Source organism: Nannospalax galili, unplaced genomic scaffold, assembly GCF_000622305.1.
Source record: "Nannospalax galili isolate Female #2095 unplaced genomic scaffold, S.galili_v1.0 scaffold620, whole genome shotgun sequence".
NCBI lineage: Eukaryota > Metazoa > Chordata > Mammalia > Rodentia > Spalacidae > Nannospalax > Nannospalax galili.
In genome coordinates, this window is record NW_008346824.1 from 284,286 (window position 1) to 306,667 (window position 22,382).

At 43.9% G+C, this 22,382-nt stretch overlaps 1 protein-coding gene across 2 annotated transcripts in view; it reads right to left on the bottom strand.

Moving 5' to 3' along the window:
• Kcnq3 (potassium voltage-gated channel subfamily Q member 3) overlaps positions 1-22,382 on the bottom strand; it is a 355,041-nt gene that overhangs the window by 21,908 nt on the left and 310,751 nt on the right. For both annotated transcript variants that reach the window (XM_029568359.1, XM_008843178.2), the window contains exons 4-9: positions 18,886-19,058; positions 16,252-16,407; positions 14,711-14,821; positions 12,176-12,271; positions 10,762-10,856; positions 6,820-6,846 (exon numbers count right to left, since the gene is read on the bottom strand). In XM_029568359.1, the coding sequence (XP_029424219.1) occupies positions 6,820-6,846; positions 10,762-10,856; positions 12,176-12,271; positions 14,711-14,821; positions 16,252-16,407; positions 18,886-19,058 (658 nt within the window). The remainder of the gene's footprint in view (positions 1-6,819; positions 6,847-10,761; positions 10,857-12,175; positions 12,272-14,710; positions 14,822-16,251; positions 16,408-18,885; positions 19,059-22,382) is intronic.

Below are 22,382 nucleotides of genomic sequence, written 5' to 3' on the forward strand. Positions count from 1 at the left end.
CTGACTACCTTTATGACTACCTTCCTGACTACTTTCATGACTACCTTCCTGACTACCTTCATGACTACCTTCCTGACTTCATGACTACCTTCCTGACTACCTTCCTGACTACCTTCATGACTACCTTCCTGACTACCTTCATGACTACCTTCATGACTTTATGATTATCTTCATGACTACCTTCATGACTACCTTCATGACTATCTTCATGACTATCTTCATGACTACCTTCATGACTACTTTCATGACTACCTTCATGACTGCACCAATCACCTTGCACAGTCCATTGATATCTTCAGGAAACTACATGACGAGGGAGGCCCAGCTTCAACCAGGGCTGTCTGGAATGGTTTATATCAAACATTTTACCATTACAAGCCTCAGTGAACTCTAGGTTACATAGTAACCCATTATAAGTATTTGCACCTAGGCTAAAAGGGAGCATTTCTCCTGGTGGCTTAGCAGAGAGTCTGATGCAACTCATTGGGGTGCTGACAAGGCAAGGCTGTGACTGACTAGTCCAAAGCAAATTACTGTAGTTGGCCCCAAACCTATTCTCAGGCTCTATAAGCAAGCTCCTTGAGCTGAATGAGTAAGTCACTAGGAGATATTCCATGAGGCTATTGTTGCAACATTAGGTCCAAAACGGCTTCTTTTGAGTGGTCTTTTCACATGTTAGTAGTGTGGGCTGAGCTGGTAACAGGAAGAAAGAAGCAGCAGGGGCAGCAATGTGGTGCTGACAGCACAGACAGAAGAACAAGGTGGCAGGGGCAGGTCAAGCTCTGAAAATGGTAAGGCAGCCAGACAAGAGTCACAGCCGAAGACACAGAAGTTTGAGAGCAGCTGGTGCCCAAGGAAGAGCTGCTGAAGGAGAGAGTGGCATGGGAGGATGGAGAGCTGAGGACTGAAGATGAAGGAGCCAGAGAAGGAAACCTGCTGGCCCTGGTCACCAGGAGAGTCCCAAAGACCTTTCAAGTCTTTACGGTCAAAGGATTCAAATGGATACCTCTGAGGCTGAGCATTGTAACACTGATTGCTGTCAAGGACTGAAGAATCCTAATCTCTAGACTTTCCTAGAAGCTTCAGTGGGAGTCATCTCCAAGAGCTGAAGAATCTTGACTTCCTAGGCCTGCACAGGAGCTGTAATACCTGTAGGGCTAATGGTCCCAATAGCAGAGGCCTCACAAAGACTGCAACACTAGAGGGATCCACCTGCTGCTACGCCCAGTCTACCGCCCACTGCTTATTGAAGCCAAACACCAAACGCCCAGGGAAACAAAAACGCCAAAGCCTAACAACGAGCTTCTCCTTGGCTGCCACAATGTCTGGGTGGACAAAATCTGGGTAGAGCAAAGGGATCCTGCCCAGATAATTAGTAAAGATAAAAGTTTGAATTGTGTCCCCCTCCAAACAAGTTCAAGTCCTAAACTATGCCTGCGTATGTGACTTTTTCAGATTAAATAAAGTTAGATGAGCTCATACTGGAGTAGGGAGGGACTTTGGTCCAATGAGGAATAACTATAAAAAAAGGAAAAGGGAGACTTGGTACAGACATAGACACACTCAGAAGGAGAAAGGCCATGTGAACATGGGTTGGAGTGATGGTTTTATAAGCCAAAGATTGTAAGTAAACATGAGAAGCTAGAGAAACACAAGGGAGATTATCCCCTGGCAACTTCGGAAGGAATGTTGTCTAGTCAACACCTTGATTTCAGACGTCCAGGTTCTTGAACCATGAAAGCATAGATTTCTGTCATTTTAGTCATCCAGCTTGTGGTAATTTGTAATGGCTCTATAAGGAGACCAATATGGCCATTAACTTCAGACTATTGGAACCAGAAGAGCTGTGGCAAAGTATTGTGTCCTAAGGAACAATGTGCTCATGAGCAGACAGAAGGTTACATGAGGTGTACAAACAAGAACACACCCTTTTTCATACTTTCATAGACAAGAAAGGAATTTTCACACTCTGAAGAACTGAGAAGAACATGCTCTCAATTAGCTTTTTCTCATGAGAGAAGTTGAATTACTTGGTTTGATTATGGTGAATGTGCAATAGCCACTGCCCAACGTTGCTTGATGGAGTGAGTGGGTTGAATGTTAAGAATCAGCATCCACATGTGGTCTTTCTCCAGCTTACCATGCTCCATGGGGTGGCCCAAGCCATGCCTTACCCCCACCATGGTGGCTGGGACAGTGTCTGATCTGTCTGTGTGTTGCTCTTGAGGCCTGATTTGGTGGGGAGTATTATGAGCTGTCAGGCCCAGAGCCAACACTGCAAATAAAACCTACATATTGATCCTTCTCTGAAATCTGTCTACATCCCAATATTATTATGATTCAGTCTGAAAGGGGTGTTATAAACAGCCATGATACCCCAATTATTCCCCAGGGAAAACAGAGGCTAAGCTTTCACAACATGCCAGGGATCACTCAGGTTAAACCACATTGGCACAAATCTCATTTTTGCATCTTAGTTACTCTGCAGCCTGAACCAGTGTTATAAGGTCTAGACAGCAGGAGAAAATACTAACACTATGGGATTATATCCAAGCCTCTTGTTTTTCTCTGGGTAATGATTTTCTCATCAGTAAAATTAGGGGATTGGGTTAACTGCTCTCCAAATTCCTTTTACCCTTCCACAATAACTGATTCTAGAGCCTGACAGGACTTTCTTGCCACCACCACTCACGACTGTTCGATTAATTTCATGTGGCTGATGTCAGAGGGAGAAGGCAAAGTATGAATGACAGCATTGGGTTACACGATCTTCTGCAGAACACCAGATTCTGGCTCTGTGCCTCTTCTGGTCTCCACAGCCTCCTGTCCTGGCAAGGACTTCAGCTATGTGAGCCAAGACAGCAGAGGAGAACAAACAAAGGGATACCCGCAGTGACCGACGAAGTACGGCTTCCACCAACTGCAGGGATTAGCACAGGGCTTGGGACCAGGACCTGTGGACCCAGACCATTTGGATCCAAGCCCATCTTCTCTCCTTATGTGACACTGTGCACATTGCCTACCCCCTTGAATCTCGATTGCCATATGAGGATTAAAAACAGTACCTGGCTCATAGGGTTGCTGTGAGGCTTGGAGATGTACAAAGCCAAATCTGGCAAACAACAAGCCTTCTTTATGCTACTGCCAGTGTTTTGAAGTATTTGAATCAAAGAATGATATAACAAACGAGAAAGATATAATCACAAGGCAGGAGAAAAGTTACCCCCTTGAATCTCGATTGCCATATGAGGATTAAAAACAGTACCTGTCTTATAGGGTTGCTGTGAGGCTTGGAGATGTACAAAGCCAAATCTGGCAAACAACAAGCCTTCTTTATGCTACTGCCAGTGTTTTGAAGTATTTGAATCAAAGAATGATATAACAAACGAGAAAGATATAATCACAAGGCAGGAGAAAAGGAAAGTACCTAAGGCACGTTTTTTCCTCTCCAAAGACAGAGAAAAGTTTTGTAGGCTGTTATTCAGATTGAATTGTTTGGGAATACAAATTGAACAATTGGGCTCAAACAAGCAACTGTTGTCAACATAGTTACCCATTCTTAGAATTTTTTAAAAAATCTAGTTTCCACCATAAAGATGCCTGAATTATCAGCACCAATGCCTGTACACTGAGTAACTTATAAATGATGTTTAAAATGATGGCCCTAACATAAAATACCAGTCTCTCCTGGAATATTATAGAATAAATGAGGCCCAGTATGGCTTGACGATGACATTCCTTGGTGCAATATTGTTATTAGGCACCTAAAAATTTATGGGTGGATCTTATGACTATAATAGACAATGGTCATTTGTTTGGTCTGCTGTTTCACTCTCCAGTCAGAGCAGAGATACTCTCTTATTTTCAGGAACTTATCCCCTATTCTTCCACTTCATTTGAGAAGCCGATAGAGTCTGCCACTCATAGTAGCTTATTCCACTCCAATAGGTTAGAAACACAGCCCAGAAGCTGGTCAGTAGTAACCTACATTACTAAGCCATAGAGATTGTCCAAAATATGCATACATGACCAAACTGGGCCCATATGTGGGTTCCCCTGGGATTTTTCAAACTGGTGTCCCATGAGTGATAAGTGATAAGAGATGAGGAAGATGTATTTCATTCTGGGGCATTGGCATCCATCAGTACAGGGAAAGTCAGCTATGAGAGTGAACTCATGGAAAGAACAGAGATAAAAGACAAGATCCAGAGAGGCCTCATTCTTGTTCCCAGGGGCTCCCACTCTCTTAATGGTTATGTGAGCCATTGCATTTCTTTCTTAGGATAAACTAGTTTAAATTGACCTTATGATACCTGTATAATATAGACTTTGTCCATCCATCCATCCATCCATCCATCCATCCACACATTCATCTATCTACCCACCATCCATCTCCTCATCCATCCATCTATCTACTCATTGGTCCACCTACCTATCTGTCCATCCATCTATTCATCCATATGCCCACCATGTATCATATTTCTGCCCAGATTCACTGTGTGTGTACAGAAATCTGACCAGGTGTCAGGCTATGCTCAGGTGCCTCAGAGACATGAGGCATACTAAGGAAGGCAAATAAGAAACAAATGTTAGGAAATTATCTGTGCTGGCAAGGAGACCAAGGCAAGATCATGGGGACAGAGACAGATGGGACAGGGGTAAAGGGTCATGGAAGGTCACTCTCAGCAGGGAACATTAGGCAGAATCTCAAATGAAGCAAAGAAGAGAACTATATGAAGACATGGGAGAAGAGTTCTTGGCTGGTGGAGAACGTGTTCTAAGATCAAGTGTCTGTGGGTTAACTGAGCTCACTCTGTACTCATGAATACCAGTGAGGGCATTGCAACCACTAGCATTTCAGGGGGACTCCTTCCTGATGGGGTGAAAGAGTATGAAAGTCTTACCCTAACTGTTTCTGTGTTTGACAGAGGTGGGAGGTATGTGAACAGGGAGATCAACTTCTTGAAAGTGACATGGAGAGATTATTCATTCATTCAGCAAATATTGTAGGGTATATCCTATATTTCAGGCATAGTTTAAGCCTCAAGAACTCATGGCTTAAAGGTGAGGAAAAAATATATCCATATATATATATATATATTAGTGTTTATCAAGGGATATATGTACAAGGCCACCACAATAGAGGTACTCAAATGAGGTAAGAAGGGATGGAGGTATAACCTACCCCCATTCTTATGAGAATCAAACAAGATGGTATGTCACATATTCAGCTCCCAGTGGCCTATGATGGAAGTTGGCTCTTTTCCTTTGGGTTGACCTCAGAATCACACACCCTGAGAAAGAAGCGTAACATCTGAGCCAACCTCCTCAGTTGTATGAATTCAACTGGGCTCATGTTCTTCAAACAAACCCACATAAATCAAAACAGTCAAGATCGTCCTAACTAATCAACCACTTCATAAGCAAACAGGAACTCAAGTTCCCACCAATAAGTGAACTAAATGATTCCTTTTCTTACCCTCAAGATTGCATTGGATCTGGTACGTCACAGAGAACAAAACTGTTTCCTCAAGTTGACAAACAAATGTGTGGGCTTCCTGTGCTAGAAGGAGGCAGTAAGATAAACTTCAGATCCAACTGTCAATTTGGAGATAAAAAAGTAATACTGGAATATCAGTTGATTGACAGCCTTTTGAAGAAGATAATCACAAGGTAGCTAATGAACACAAGTGAGCTTTAACCTATGGCACGCATTCATTGCTGAGCAGTCCATCGTTGCCTTGGTCCCTGCCTTCTTGGGTGAAGGAACTGAGCCCACCTTTCCTCCAGATCTCTTTCACCCAATGCCAGGCTGTGTGGTTACATTTGTTCCTGTTTTCTCATTTACCAATCTGTGATCTCTACCTGATTGCTGTTCAAACTGGATGAAAGTGGTTGGGTAGCTTATATAACTGACCTTCCTCTCCTCTGAGGAGGATAAGCCAGAGAACACCCAACACTAACCCTAAGAGCTCATGGAACAGATTTTCCTACTGCACCTGGGCAGAGTGGAGGGTTCCTGCAAAGGCATGAACAAGTCGATAGCTGGCTTTCAGAGTGCCTCTTCTCCACGCCGGGAGGAATACCCCCTGGAAAGCCTCAAATGCATTTATTTGATCTCTAATTAAACCAGGAGTGGAAAACCCAATGCACAGTGATATTTTATTTGTACATTACACCCTCCATATCACCTGTGGTTTCTGTTACCTGTAGGCAACTACAGTCTAATATACTACATGGAAAGATCTAGAAACAAGTATGTCATAAGTTTAAAATCATGCACTGCTTTGCCTAGTGTGATGACATCTCATAATATTCTGTCTAGGAGGTGAATCAGCTTGCTTTATAATCTAGAATAAGGTCTAGACCCTATAATCTTCTGCAGAGGAGTAGGAAGGGAGCAGAGAGAAACAGTCACACATAACCCCGAACCTCCTGCTGCCTCTCCAGGAGCATGCAGTGAGTATGTCTTGCTGGAAGGCCTCGTGGTTGAGGGGATCATGAATTACAGCCTTTAGCTGCTGTCTTACATACCATCTGTGAGTCCAAGAAACAGATGAAGATAACATTTTAATATTCAGATCTGATAACATGTTCAGAGCCCAGCTCTGAGGAGACACTTGGTAAGCAGCAGCTGCTTTTATTCATATTAAGTTGCTCTTGACTAAATCCCCATGAAAATGGCAGAGGACTAGGTGGTGAAAAACAGGGTAAGGTCCAAAGGCTAGCTTGGACTGTCCAGCAGCTGTCCACCTTAAGAGATGAACCCTCTTCCCTGAAACAGTGGTCAAAGAAGGGACTTCAAAATCAGAAAGGTACCTGGTGGCCGCCTCCAGCTGTTCTTTCCTACAAAAAGAGGGAGAAAAAAATTAAACAAAGCATAAACAGTGGGAAATGGTTGCATCTTATCCCAAAGTCTGCCTCAAAGCTTCCCTTGGAAGGCAGAGTAGAGCAGTTGGAGCGAAGAAAAGTTCTGGAACAAGATGGTGGGTATGAAAGGGAACCAAAGAGGGGCAGGTTTCCAGCCCAGACCCCTCCTGCCACCATTTGTTCCTGTACTCCTGGGTTCTTCTCGTCTGTCCATTCATTCATTTGTTCAAACGGAAGGTGGTTGCTGAGCACCAACTCTACTCCAGACCTCATTATGGGACTCAGGCTTTGTTTTGTGGTGGAGACATATCAGGAAATCAAGAATGGCACATCCCCTCCCTCACCATCATGGTCAGTGTTTCCCCACTGCTAATGGTGGCTGATCAATACCCATTTCATGTCTCCTCAGATACTGTTCTCAGTACTATTTATGGATTCATCATTTAAGCCTTCTAACAACCCTAGGAGGTGTTATTACTACACCATTTTCCAGTTGAGAAAATTGAGGGACATAGGAGTTAAATAAATTGCTTAAACTCTCAGTTAGGACCCAGCAGAATCAGGATCCAAATCCAGAGTAGTATGGCTCCCTGTAATGACAAGGTCAGCACCCTAGGCACATATTCATGACTCTGAGCCTCTGCTCAGCTCTGTATGGAATCCTCTGTCTTGTATAGTTTTAGTCGTTCATTAAGTCCATTGGGTTGGGTCTCATTTTAGACAGGGTATCAGCTCTGGGGTTACTAACAGTGGTTTCATAAGGCTATAATTTGGGAGCTCAATATCTTTCTTTCCTGATTCGTTCCTACTGTGTTTCATAGGTCCCTCCATCCCAGGCTCAGTCATCATTGACTGAATACCTGCTACGGACCAGGTACCACGGCAGCTACTACCATTGTCTTACCCTCACAACAACATCCCCTTTAGAAACAACCCTGCCTCATCTTTCACACAATTTTCTCTCTAAAATAACTGTTTCCTCCCAGAGACACAATGGGAAGAACATGGGCTTTCGCAGAAAAAACTGGGTTCCAATCTCTGTTCCAGTGTGTACTAGCTGGAACACATTAGGCATCAATCACACCGATGTTCCAATTTTTAACTCATAAAAGCACTTGCAGACGTTGGAGTAAGGAAAGAACAGGGAGTAACTGCAAATGGGGATACGATTTCTGTCTGACATAATGAAACTATTCTGGAATTAATGTGTAGAATAAAGTTCAACTTTGTGAATAGTCTCAAACCCACCAAAATTAGCAGGGTGCTTTTCACGGTGTGAGGAATCCTCCTAAGGGTAGTGAAATGTATCTCAATAAAATTACGGTTGGAGTAAGGAAAGAACAGGGAGTAACTGCAAATGGGGATATGATTTCTGTCTGACACAATGAAACTATTCTGGAATTAATGTGTAGAATAAAGTTCAACTTTGTGAATAGTCTCAAACCCACCAAAATTAGCAGGGTGCTTTTCACGGTGTGAGGAATCCTCCTAAGGGTAGTGAAATGTATCTCAATAAAATTACTGCTAAAAGTAAACAAAAGGTAAGTTTCCTTTAGGAGGCAGGTGAGGACACACCCGTGTACCAGTTGCTTTTCTGTTGTTAGCATATGGCGTGGGTTAGAATTCAGGGACATTCTATTCCCAAGGGACTGCCTTGTTCCCTGAATGGTTGCTAAGTGAAATTTCTCTAGTGACTTTGTACTTTTGTCCTTGAAAAAACAGGAAAGAAATGTTCTCTTAGTTTAAAAGCCATCCCCACATCATAGCAGCTGTCTGCAGCACAATGCAGTCCTCAAGTGTCTGACAGCTAGGACAATGCCTTATTTATAATAAATCAACCAAAAAGAATAGGACTATTGCCAAGGCCTTGGGATGCACAGCAAATGAAAATCAGCTTGGCTCCACATTCAGTCTGGGTGTACATGTTCGCGTTTTTGAGTCCAAGGTCACTCTATTTTCTTAAGGGGAAGATACCTGCCCATTCTAGGGATGTTCTGATTTATGCTGTTAGGAACTCTAAACAATTATAGCAGGACTAGAGTTTAGGAACACAGTATCTGAGCAACTGAATCTAATTATGTTAGAAGACACAGTAAACCAAACTTATCCATTATTTAAGGCTTCATTTCTCTTGCTCCTTAACTCTTCCACAAGGCATTGGTCCCTTTTGCCTTTTCAGACTCTCTCTCTCTCCTCCCTTTTTATTTATTTTACCTTGACTCATGCCACCAAACCTCCTGAGAAGTAAAAGCCCAGTGGGGGGATCCGGTGGGAAAGCTTGGCCAGGCCTGGGATCGCGAGTCCTGAAGGTGATGGTCAAGTTTTAGATTTTCATATCTTTGTTATGATCACCAATCAGAAGGTTTGAAATAAAGCAATGAGTCAATACTTCCCAAATCTCTTCTATTTCCTTAAATCTTTTTATACTACATGTATGTATGTATATATGTATGTATGTATGTACGTACATATTGTGTGCATGTGTATGGATGCCACCGCTTGTGTGTGGAGGTCAGAGGGCAACTCGCAAGCATTTGTTCTCTCTTCTACCATGTGGGTCCTGGGGATAGAACTCAGGTCATCAGGCTTGGCAGCAAGCGTTTTTACCCACTGAGCCATCTTGCCGGCTTTATTTCCTTAAATCTTTAGCACAATCTAGAGATGAGAGTAGAGGGATAAATGGGGGCAGTGTTCAAAGGTCAGTTACAGTCCTACACTGAGTACCTGAGAGACTGAGATGGGGTAGAGAGAGCCATCCATCCACTATTGGGTTGTGCTATAGTGTGCTGAAATGATAGATGTGCTGGGGAAATGTGCTTCAGAGCAGCCATAGCTCCAGGAAAGAGCTGATTGCATCCCTAATTTTCTTACAAATTCAGGGTTCTAAAAGTCCAGCATCTACCCATATCTAAAACTCTGAGCTCAAGACCACAGCAGCAAAAAGCTAAAAAGGAGTGGCCTGTTTTAGAGTCCAGGCAGTGATAAGAGTGTGGGCTTCAGGAGATATTGATGAAAATGTCCAAGGATTCTGAGCCTTAGTTGACTGATCTGAAGTAGAGTGGTAGCATCAACAATTCAGTCAGCTACCCAGTGTACACCAGGAACCATTGTATCTGGATGAAACCATGGCTCCTGGTCAAGATGGTTCTACCAACACACCTCCATCAGAACTGCTGAAAGTGCATGATAGCACTGTATGTTCAAAATAATCCTTCAATTCTAGCACACCTGGACATTTGAAAACCCCTGACTTGTCCCAGAAGACCTGTAAGGATTAAATGAAACAATACTTGGATATTTGGAACAGAATAAACATTAGTGCGTGTTAAGTTCCCTCTCTCTTTTCCTTATGCTGGCCACAGGAAATGGATATCTCCCCATGGTCTTTAATTCAATTTCCCAAGTCTGAGAACATGAAACACCATCAAGAGGTGTCCAGAGGTCTCCGTGGTCCTCCTCTTCCCCTTTCCTTTTGCTGATGCTCATAGTGGTCTGTGGGTGTAAGCCGTGGCCAGGTGAGGGAATAACCAGGCTGCTAAATGGCTGACTGTGCTGACTCCTAACTTCCTTTGCCCTCTAATCTTGCTCATACCAGTATTTAATAGTTCCCAACTGTTCCCCTTTGGCGTCACAGTAGAATCATCTGGAGAAATTTAAATACTTCTACTAATGTTTATCCTCAGTTTTGAGGATTCTGACTTAATTAGCCAGAGTGGGACCTGGCTTCAGGGTTTTTTTTAAACTCCTAATATGTGGTTCATATTGGAGAGCATTTCCCATTGCCCTGAAGGACATTCTCTAGTAAACCACGAGACAGACCATGACACAAATGCAGACCATGGGAGGCAGGAGGCAGCCACACCCTGAGCACTCAGACAAGGGACCACTTGCCTGAAGAATGGGAAAGAAACGACTGATTCATAAAATCTCCAGGTTGCTACCAGGTCAATCCTGTTGGGGTTGGTAGCATAATACCTCCAGGCAGCCTGAGGAGAAGAAAAAAAGGCCAAGAATGACGTGAGCATCACCTGAAATGTTCACACAGCATCTTGTGACACTAAAACAACTTGACTCTTAATAGTTTGAATATCCACCCAGCCAATATTCAGAGAAGCTTAGATTCTTGGCTTTTTGAAACTTCTCTGAGAAGAAAAAAATTCCTAAACCATCTGAGAACTACAGCTGGTATTGTGATAGCCTGGGACATGGTGAGATGAATTGGAATAGAGAGAAGAGTATGTAAAATCTCTGAAAGGAAGAGTGACTGTTCTTTCTAGAAGGTTCCTTGAGACTGTTCAGTCAATTAAATGGAAAATAAATACAGTGTTTTGTGCCACTTCTGAATATAAGAGAGAGCCTGGAAGGGGACTTTGACCCTACTATGCTAGAATTTTTGGGATATTCTGATGGTTTGGTGTTTGAGGCGATAAAGGAGTAAGCAAACTCCTATAGATTGGGGACTGGCTTACAAACCACACCATGTGGGATGTCATCAAGTGTCATCCATGCTGGTTAGGCCCACAGATTGACAGAAACACCCATTTACAACTGAATGCGAGTTCATGGTGGGTAGACATGCCCTCAGAACTCAGGTAGGCACAGTGGGCGCTCAGTAAGCTCCTACGTACTATGTCCCACGTTCCTGACAGCCCATATAATCATGAAATAGAAACTTCTGAAGTATAAGAAGGAACACCTCTGCCTTATGCCTGTCACTTCTCTGCCCCAAGGCTTGGGGAGTGAGGGTGATGGACAAGTGTCCAACATTCCCTGATTCATGATTGTTGAGAGGCAAGGCAAGTGGGTAAAGTAGTCAATATTTTGTACATATCTGTTTCTCTCTCTGCCCCCCTCCTCCTCCTCTCTCCTCTCTCTCCTGTTAGCAGGCATGAGGGGATCACAGTACTCCTTGTAACTCACTGAATGAGTGAACAAGTACCTGGATTGTGTGCTATCTCTTTCTTACGGCTCGGTAGGCCAAGTCTGGGGTGGAAAGAATGAGAAGGAGGCTAAGAGCAGCACAGCTAAGTCAAAGTCTTCACTCCAAAATTATCAGAAAAAACCCCAGATGATTTCATCCTTGAATTCTGAGTCCATTTTCAGAGTGGCTTAGAATTTGGGTGGAAAATGGTAAGATTTTCACTTTCAACACATACAGAGCACAGGTCACAGTGGTGTCTATAGCCACCCACAAAAGGAGTATATGTGAGTCCACCCTTGCCTGACTTGAAATGTGTTCCCTCTCTCCTCTCCCCTCTCTCCACACTCCTGGGCCCCATGTCAGTTCACCCCCAGGCAAACAGACCTGGATAAGCTCAGCAGCTGGCTTCCTTCTCTTCTCAAAGTGCTTCTGACGGTGCTGCTCCTGCACCTTGAGTGCCAGTCCTGAGCCCAGAATGCCCTGCAAGAAGTGAGGCCCATGTCAGCCCCACTGGGCTTTTCCAGCACCCTAACTTCTCTGCTGAGGTAGCAGGGAATGTAGGGCTCAATAACACTCTGTTGTATTCTAAACATGAATGTTATCCACAGGCTCATGTGTTTGAGCATGTGGTTTCCATCTTGGTGGTCCTTTTGAAGAGGTTGCAGAACCTTTAGGAGATAGAGCCTCACTGGGGGAAGTGGTTACATAGGGAGGACCTGGAGGTTTCATAGCCTGGCCCTATTTCCTGTCCATTTGATTCCTGACTGCTAATGTAATAGGACCTGATGCTACCTGTTCCTAACATCATGCCTTCCCTGCCATAATGGGCTTCGTCCCTTCAAAGTGTGAGTCAAAATAAACTTCTTCTTACTTTACCAACTTTAAGTTGCTCTTGTCAGGTATTTTGATGAATAAGAAAAGGGATCTTGAAGTGGCAATATTTCATGAAGGACAGAATAGAGGATGATCCCTTCCTTCTCCCACAGAGAGTAGGAAGTTTGGTTAAGTGGAGTAAGTCTGAAGCCAGAAAGACCTGACATCCAATTCTGACGGCCACAGTCCAGTTATAGGACCCTGGACAAGGCTCTATCTGTGATATATCTTGTTTTTTTTTTTTTTTTTTTTTTTTTTTTAATTTTTTTTTTTTTTTTTTTTTTTTTTTCCACAGAGCCATCAGATCATAAAGCCTACCCAGCAATGATCTCAGGGGAAAAAAAAAAAGATAGTAAATAGGAACTATTTAGCATAGGCATGACACAGAATGGATATCCTGAAAATGATAATTGAGGTTTAAAATATTTCAGCTGCTTGAACTGTTTCTTGGGATGTGTGCTATAGGCAAAACATCTGAGAACTGGACCTGCTCTGCTTTCCAGGCCAGACACGCATGTGTTTTAAGCAGATAGAAGCACACACTTTCTGAAATGAAGAATTACAAGGAAGTACCCCCCAAGTCCTTCCCCAGTTTCAACAATGAGAAAAACTGAGGTTTAGGAAGGTGGGAATCAAAGTCAAATAGCTGAGAAAAATGCAGACAAGTTGGGGCAAGAAATTCACCAACAAAGCAGTGGAAGCAAGATCAACAGGGGCTTGCAATTTAACACTGTTCTCTTCTGTTTGTGCAGTGAACGGTGGTTAACACAGAAACTCACAGTGCCAGTGGAGTGCTCAGCCCCAAATGGGACATCTATATCACACCCAGCCCTCAAGGCTCAGGGACCACTGTGGATGAGAAGGCGTAAAGAGCTTAAGAGACAGAGGTTGAGCAAACCAGAGCAAAACAGTTTCTTCTGGACATGACAGGACAGTTGCACTCATGAATTCCCAGCAGCTGTGGTTGTCTGCACAAGACCTGCACAAGATCAAGCCAGTCAACATTCTAACATGGAGTGAAAAGGGGCTCATGAACCCCCACCCCTAGCTGAAGAGTTACAGACAGTTGATGGTTTCTGGGGGAGGGAGAGTCAGTTTTCTTCAAGAGTGTGGTCCCTGTAGGTCCACCACACTCCAGTGGAGGACCTACATAATAGCAGCACAAATTGGAGTTGATGGATTATTTTTAAAAATGGAGGAAATGAAGTTGGGACAAGTAGGGAAGTGGGGGTGGATCGGGAAATAGTTAAGTGGAGGAGTTGGGGTGAATATGATCAAACTCCATTGCATAAAACTCTCAGAGAACTTATATAAAGGTATTTAAAAACAAAACCAATCAATCAAAAAACAAAAAGAATGTTCTTCTAGCTCGATGACGAGGAGCCAGGCTTTACCACTGGCAAGACTGGGGATTCACAGCCAAGGAGTGTTTACTAGCATCAGCTTTCTCATTTAGAAAATGAAGATCAATACAGCATTGAACCCACAGTGCTGGCATTAAGATCAAATGATATGAAGCAGGCAAAACCTTTGACGTGACTTTGGCACATGTTCCAATAAGAGCCATCAACTTTAAACTGCCATTATTTCACTCTGGGAATAAACTTGAGGAGAATATCCTATCATGTCAAGAGTCAGTCTTGAGGGAAATGAATTATACATATACCAGCAAGTGTCAAGTCAAAGAAAGGGAACTCACATACATGAATATACTGCCCTGTTTAAGGTGCTGGGCATACATGGATGAAGACAGAACCCCAGCCCTCAAAGATGCCATTCCAGAGATGGAGACATGCAGACCCATATGAAGTCAAAAGGCCCAGAAGAGGAAGCAACTGTCTCAGCCTGAAGCAGGTCACATTGAACTTGGGTCTTGGAAGAAAAGGGACCAGTCCTTAGCCATCAAGGAGGTGCACACGCAAGGGAATAGCTAGTGAAGTGACAAGGTCTAGAGCTTAGGATGCAAAAGCTCGAAAGCTGAGGCTGGGCACCTGAGCTGGTCCAAGCAGGAGGAGGTGCTTCCTGTCATACACTTATGGTACTTACTGCTGGAAGGGCAAAAAAGGAGACACCAATCAAGGAAAAGGTGGCAGCAATCAGACGTCCCTCCCAGGTTTTAGGTGTCTTGTCTCCATAGCCAATGGTAGCCAGTGTGATCTAAAGAGAGAAGAGTTCAGACAGGGTTCCTCAGAGAGGGACTCAGTGACATGGCAACTGAGCACAGCCTGTGAGCTTCTGTGCCTGCTCAGGTGCTGCTCCTATTCATAACAAGGGAGAGAAGACACCGAGTGCTGTGCAACTTATGTGGGATCCTGTTTCTAAGTTAGAGATGTCCTAATTATACAGATGCATCAGCAATCACAAAAACATAACACGCGTGTGCATTCATGCATGTGTGTGTGTGTCTGTGTGTATGTGTGTGTACAGAGTTGACCTGCTTCCATGGATTTCCCATTTTGGAATTTAACCAACTATGCCTCAAAAATATTTGAAAAAAATCAATAAAATTGATAATATAGCAATAAAAATAATGCAAATGAGAACTATAGTATTGGCCAGGCATAGTGGCTCATGCCTTTAATCTCAGCACTCAGAAGGCAGAGGCAGGCAGGCCTCTGTGAGATGGAGGCCAACCTGATCTACATAATGAGTTTCAGGCCAGCTGGGGCTATAGCGAGAACCTGTCTCAAACAAACAAAAAGGACTATAGCATATAAACTATTTACACATCATTTACATTCTATTAGGCACTACAAGTAATGAAGAGATGATTTACACATGCAGGAGGAGGTGTGTGGCTTATGTGAAAATACTACAAAGTTCTATATAAAGGATTTGAGCATCTGCAGATTTTGGTGTCTTCAGAGGAGAGGAAGAACTTGAAAGCAATTCCCTCCTCACTTGGAGGGACGACTATGTTTGTGAATGTGTATATTTTTGTATAACAGTGTTTATGAACTATGCTCATGAGTGTATTTGTAGATATCACTATGCACGCATGTCTGTCTGTGTATGTGTCCGTTCTGTGCAGTTTATTCCAGTGTGTTCTTACATGTTTATCAGGACATAGCTCATAACACTGTGGCCTCTGGAGCCTGCTTTCAAATCTCAAGTGTCTGAGAAGTCTTAGATTAATTTCTACCAGTATATTAGTATGTATAGTATGCTCAGAGTGGTGCTAAGGAGCAACGCAAGACCAGTAAATGTCAGCTTTAATACCTTGGTATGTGACTACGTTTTTGCGTGTGTCTTCAGGTTTGTGAGCATACACGTGTGTCTGTTACTACGCTTACTTTCATGACATGACTGTGACTAATAAGGTCAGGTCCCTAAACACCCATGGAAACAGAGTGTTAAGAGCCTTCGTTTCCACAACACTATGGAAAACTCTGTTTCAGGTGTACTCCTTATTGACTGCAGTTTCTTGTCTCTTCTCTGTCGATCTGGAGGTGGAAGAGGTCTAGCTCTTTCCTTTTACTGAAGAATGCAGCTGACCTGATGCACCCATGCCATGCCCTCCACCTCCCTGTGTATCTAGCACTCAGCCTCCATACTCCAGAGCATTGCGCTTCAAGGAGGTGACTCACCAGGCCCCACCACAGGGCATCTGCATAGGTCTCGAACTCCTCTTTCATCTCTTTTCCTTGTGCATCCACCTCCGGCACATCTTTCTCGACCAGGTAGACAAGAAACGAAGAAAGGATGAGTGTCAGGAAACCGATGTACCAGGCAGTGATGAGTTCCTGGAACAGTCGGGCAGTGAACAAGAGAAGAGTTAGGTCAGTAGGAAGTCCTTTGGGATATCTTGAGCCAGACACTCTGAAGTTGGAGTCTAGGTTTACCATCCTTGAGACTGTAGGTAAGCTACCTTCTCTGATTCTCACCTCCCATCACTGGAAAATGGGAGCAAGAACACAGACATTATTTGTATCTTTAATTAATGGGATGTTGTGGGTTGTAGGAAAAGAGGGAGACAAGGTTATGCGTGAACATAATCTGGATGTGAGGTTTGTGGTTTCTCAGAGAACAAAGTTGTTGGCATAGTTCTCTGTCTACTGCCAGCCTGTTGCCTTTGGGTGAGGAGAATCTCACTGGCAGGGTAGCCTCCTGCCTCTCATAGTACCTTGGCTCATGCTGGCCTTGCTGTCCATGTCGCCCTCCTTGCAGGGCCACCTGAAGAGCCCCCAGTCATCTGGTTTCTTGTGAAACCTTCACTATGATGGTTCCTAAAGCACTTTCTTCCCATATTAGAGAGGATTATGGTCTGAATCTGGACTGTCCTTCACAGGCTCAGGTTTTGCACAATCTTCATCTTCCCCAGCTGGTGGTGCTAATGTGGGAAGCCGCAGAGGCAGGGCTTAGCTGGTGGAAGCAGGCCACTAGGAGCAGGACTTTGAAAGTTATCCCTAGCCCCTGCTTCCTGGTCTGCTGTGATGTGAATAGCCTCCATCTCCCACTTCTGCCACCACAGCCTAAGCAGCTCTGTCACACCTTCCCACCACCATGTACTGAAATCCTCTGAAACTGACAGTCAAAATCAAGCTGCCCTCCCTTAACGTGTTTCTCTCTGGTATTTTGTAATAGCAGTGCCAAAGCAATAGAGGTCAGCCCTGTGTCCTTTGTATCTTCACTGTTTTCCCAATGATCTTCTTTGTCCATAGTCTTGCCTCCCACACAGCATCACAAGCATACCACACTCATGCGAGTTCACACTACAGCAGAAAGCGAGGTCAGATGGTACCAGTAACTAGCAGGAGGTTCTCCTCTAACAGATCTGCCATGAAGGAGGTTTAAATGGAGAAAAGGAAACTGTGATTTCTTCCCCAGAGGCTGTCTGAGTACCAGCCTCTTGCCTCATAGAATGCGGCTCTGGTGCTTGCTTGCTCACAACCTCTGCTCTCCAGCTGCAAGTCAGAAGCTTCATTTGATGCTTAGCTAAGGAAACAGCTGTCGGCTCACATGCAGCATGCTGATAAACTGGCTGTGCTAGATTATTAAGGGATTGTATAATAGTTAGCAATGGGGAGTTAAAATGGGCTTTGCAGTCATTTAAAACACTATTCAAGGTAATCCCGACTTTATATAACTTTTTTTTGTCAGCAGCTCTGTGGCAGAAACTGTCTCCTCCACATGCTAAGGCTCCTGGCAGTCAGCCTTAGAGCTAAGGGACTGGTGTCTAACCAGTGCTGGGAAGTGCTGGGAGGAAATTCTTTCCTATTCATTTTTTTGATGTTGTTGTTGTTCCAAGATTTACTTTTATATTTAATTATGTGCACGTGCTCTCTCTCTCTCTCTCTCTCTCTCTCTCTCTCTCTCTCTCTGACATACATACACACACACACAGGTGTGTGTGTGCGCATGTGCACATGTGAGTGCAGATGCCTGTAGAGACCAGAGGAGTGTGTCAGATCCCCTGGAACTGCAGTCATAGGTGGTTGTGAGCCATCTGACATGGGTGTTGGGAACTGAACACTGAGCACTATGTGCTCTCAACCACTGAGTCAACTCTCTAGCTCCACTTTCCCATTTTTTGAATTCACTCTGCAGGAGGTGTAGGTCCTCTTTCCCTACCTTGGTGGTTCAGGGCTCAGTTTTCTGACAAATGAGCCCCAACTAGGATATCTCAGACCCTGGGAACAAGGGTCAATACTATGTGCCAGACTGGCAGAGATCCTGGGACTTATTTGTTCTGGGAACAGTGCCTGGCCTCTTCTAACTATAGGATAAGCTATAAAAGACTAACCCTGTGCAGCATGAGCATCCATCTCTGCATCTCTGAGTATTCAGAGGATTCAAATACAGAACTTGGAGCAGGTGCAATGAATGTATTTTAGAACTGGATTCAAATTAGTCTGTGAGACTTCTCTCTCATCACATGCTGTCTGTGCCAGCCCATTCTACCCTTGTGACCATGTGGAGGTACAGATATTACTGTCCATACTGAGGGATAAAGTATCATCTCTATTTTAGAAATGAGGAAGCTGAAGACTGATGATTGGTGAGTGATTTAACAAAAGGAATGTGTATACAGTGGAGCTGTGACCCAAGCCCAGGTCTGCCTGTGGCCCAGGTCTTCTCTAAACCTGCATATGTCTCCCTCCTCCTCCTCCCTCTTTGTCATTATCACCATCATGGTCAGGGCTGGCAGTATGACTCCTCAGGGACACCATGGAAGGGCACAGGTAGGAGAGAAGCCCATGTGGCTTCTCCAGGGCACTTACTTTGCTGTGGGCACAGATGGCTGAGCCCAGGAGCTTCCAAGTGCCACCCCTCCGGTCCATCCGCAGCATGCGCAGGATCTGCAGGAAGCGGAGGCTTCGCAGGGAGGTGGCCAGGACATTGCCCTGGTTTCCTACAGCAACCACTGGCACAGAGGCAATCAGCACAAAGATGTCTGGGAAAGAAGACAGATAATGGCAGAAAACAGGGAGATGGTCAGATGGAGGCAAGGCACCATCACAAGGGTCATTTGGGGCCAGATAAACATATGACAAGCAGAGGCTGATCTAAGCAGTGTTGTGCTGAACTTGACATCAACTGCTGATAGTAATTGGGATTATTCTGTGATGACAAGGAAACATGAGGTGAGTTGAGATTAGAGCCTGTTAGACTCCAAATCATCTGGCTGTAGTGCCTAGAGGCATCATTTCCCAAGGTCTCTAAAATATTATTTGATATTCACTATCAGGGAAACTGGAGAACAGAACGGACTGGGGGCTGCATGAGCTATGGGCTACACCTGTGTTAATGTGATTTTCCCCAGAAAACAAGAAATGAGATGAGAAATTGGGTGCAATTTGTTGAAGAATAAATGAAGTATTAGCTATAAGAGGAAGAGACAGAGGAGGCAAAACTGCAGAGCAAGAAAAGGAGGTGTTAACAAGGTCACTGTCAGGTCCTTCGAGTTGTAGGCAGAAGGTCATCTATCTGGAAGAAGGACATTAGCCCATCTGCCCTCTGTTCCTTGTTCTGTGCTGACTGAGGGTCTCTCCTGGGGTTGGTGACATTCCCATATTTCTGAACTAATATCCCTGAGTTTCAGAGTTGGACCTGCTGTACATTGTCAAAAGATGTGTTCATAACGGGGATGCTTGTATCTGGACGTGACAAGAAAATGTCTACTGTGATTGAACTCAGAGGTGGGACATGGGGAAGAGACAGCTCTGAAAGGGCCAGCTGGTTCCTGGAGTCACCCAGTCTAGTACATCTACAGATGAGAGGGGACTTGCTGTCTCTCTGTGGTGATGATTATTCCCATCTCAATTATCTCCCCACTATTTTAAAGAAGGTTCACAAGGAAAAGATGCCTGTGGTCATGTGACTGTGGACTAGGCAGAGTTCTATGCTACTGAAAGATAGCTTAGAGTCTTTAATATGCTAATATGTATGTGGATTACAATTACATAAATGAAGCAGAGTCTTTCCCAACTATGGGAAAGATTTTCTTTCTCATGAAACTTTGTTTTAATGGCTTACAAAAGTCTGTGACAGATTTTTTGGTCAAGTTGCTTCCACTTTGAGGCACTGATTTTAAAAATGAATAACATAAAACTATCACACATAAAAATCCCCAAGTGGTCTGAAAAATACCCTCTTTCGCTTCTGAAAGTTTCATGACTTATTGTTGTCATTAACCAGTCTTTTGCTATTAAACTTAAATGGTCAGCTGAGGGAAAAAAGCCCAAGGTAACTTAGTTGAAACTGTCTCAAAATAAAAAAAATTTTTTTTTTTGGTGTTTTTGAGACAGGGTCTCTCTGTAGCCCCAGCTGTCCTGGAACTATGTAGACCCAGCTGGCCTTGAACTCACAGAGATCCACCTGCATCTGCCTCCCAAGTGCTGGGACTACAGGCGTGTGCCACCATGCCCCGCAAAAAGGGTTGCAGTGTTGCTATCCTTTGTTCTGACACACACAGCAGTTCTGTGTCTCATATCACAAAAAGTAAAGCAACTCTAGAAGACAGAGAAGTTCTCATGCACATGAGCATGCTGGGAACATCAGCTATGGCATCTTCCCCAGATTTCAGGAATTGAGGTTCAGCTTCCAACATCTTACCAGAATGGCCATAAATCATTTCTTTCAGCTTGGCAAATTTGCCTGCAATGTGAACTGTGTGCCTGCCCAGAGCCTAGACCAAGGCCAATCCAGTCAGGATGGTTTGGGAGGATCATCCCAGCTGTGAAGCCAGTTGCTTTCCTTGATGGGTCATTTTGTTTTCACCAAAAATGTTGTTGCATCAAAGGTCTTTAACAGACACTTTCTTGACACTGGAGCCCACATCATTTCTAAGAACTTCATGTAAAACATCATGACGCTCTTCAATAGACTGCATTTCAGTTGTGACACTGACTGGAGAAAGATGTCTACAGGGAGGGTTTGAGGACAGATGTCTCTACTCAGTATATAGGGACATTATTAATAACACCAATTTTTTAGACTCCCTGAGGAGGCAGATGCAAGGGCTTGGGAGAGATAAGTAGGATACAATCCAGCTTCCAAGCAATACGGTTCCACTGACACTACCATCTTTGTTGGTGACTTTCCAGCCCTTGAATAAGGCATCTTGGCTCCAGCTTATTGTCCCCATTCCAAGTAGAAATTGGTACAAACGCTACTGTGCCAAGGTTGTGTCCAATTTTCTTCCTGTAGGTGCTGACTTCCTTCATGATCTCATCTCTCTCCTGCCTATAAGATGTGTGACGGAATCCATTTTGTTAACATGAACAATGAATGGTTTCACATGCAGTGAGTAAGCCAAAAGAGCACGCTCATAGGTCTACCAGTTCTTGGAGATGCCAGCTTCAAGTTCACCAACACCAACAACCACCAGGACACCACTGGCAGCCTAAGATGTGATATAATTATGTTTTTGAGAAAGTCTCTGTCTTTGAGAAAGACTCTGTCCACAGTTAATATTAGCTCCTGCCCAGTTTCCACTCACCTTTTGACCTACCCAAGACCCAGGTATATTTGAAGGGGCCTTTCCGGTCTCAGCAGACACTTTCACAAACTTTCTTAGTGGTTCTTCTGTAAAAATAGATCCCACCACAGCTTCACATCAAACGACCAGGGAAAGGGGGCAGGAGAGGCTAGCCTGAACATGCCCTAGGCAATGTGTCCAAGGACATATATGGTGTGAACTGAAGTTCCCAGAAAACAAAAACAAAAACAAAAACACAACTATGTTAAAGATTCTACCAGGCTGATTAGAACTTTCATTGTGGAGAACTGGAGTGTTGCTGATCTAGAGCCAGATTATTTTGTGCTGTCTCTAGCAATCTAAATAGTCACTGCATATCTTTGTGTCTGACCTAAGACCCTTGTGATTATCACATGAAACCTTTTGGGATCTACTAACTTAACAGACTCCTAGCTTCCACCAACCTAAAAGTCAAAAATGTCATGAGATAGCATCTGAAATCTGGAGCAAAGTTTTCCTTATTTGGCTGTAACCTGCCTACCAGATGTATCTACCAACAAATTTGGAAAGTACTTTAATTAGTGGCTTACTTTTGGTTCTGTAACTATAAAACTTCATGTAACTGTTACCGTGTTGACATGGTATTTGTGGTAACCTGAATCTGTGCTCCTGGGCCAGGTTACTCACATGTAGTTCAAGAATAAACTCTCTCTTCTTCCCTTTGAAGTGAGAGCTGTATTTTATGGTGATGATGGTGATATGAGTCTTTTCCTTTCTCATTTTGTTTCTAACTCAAGG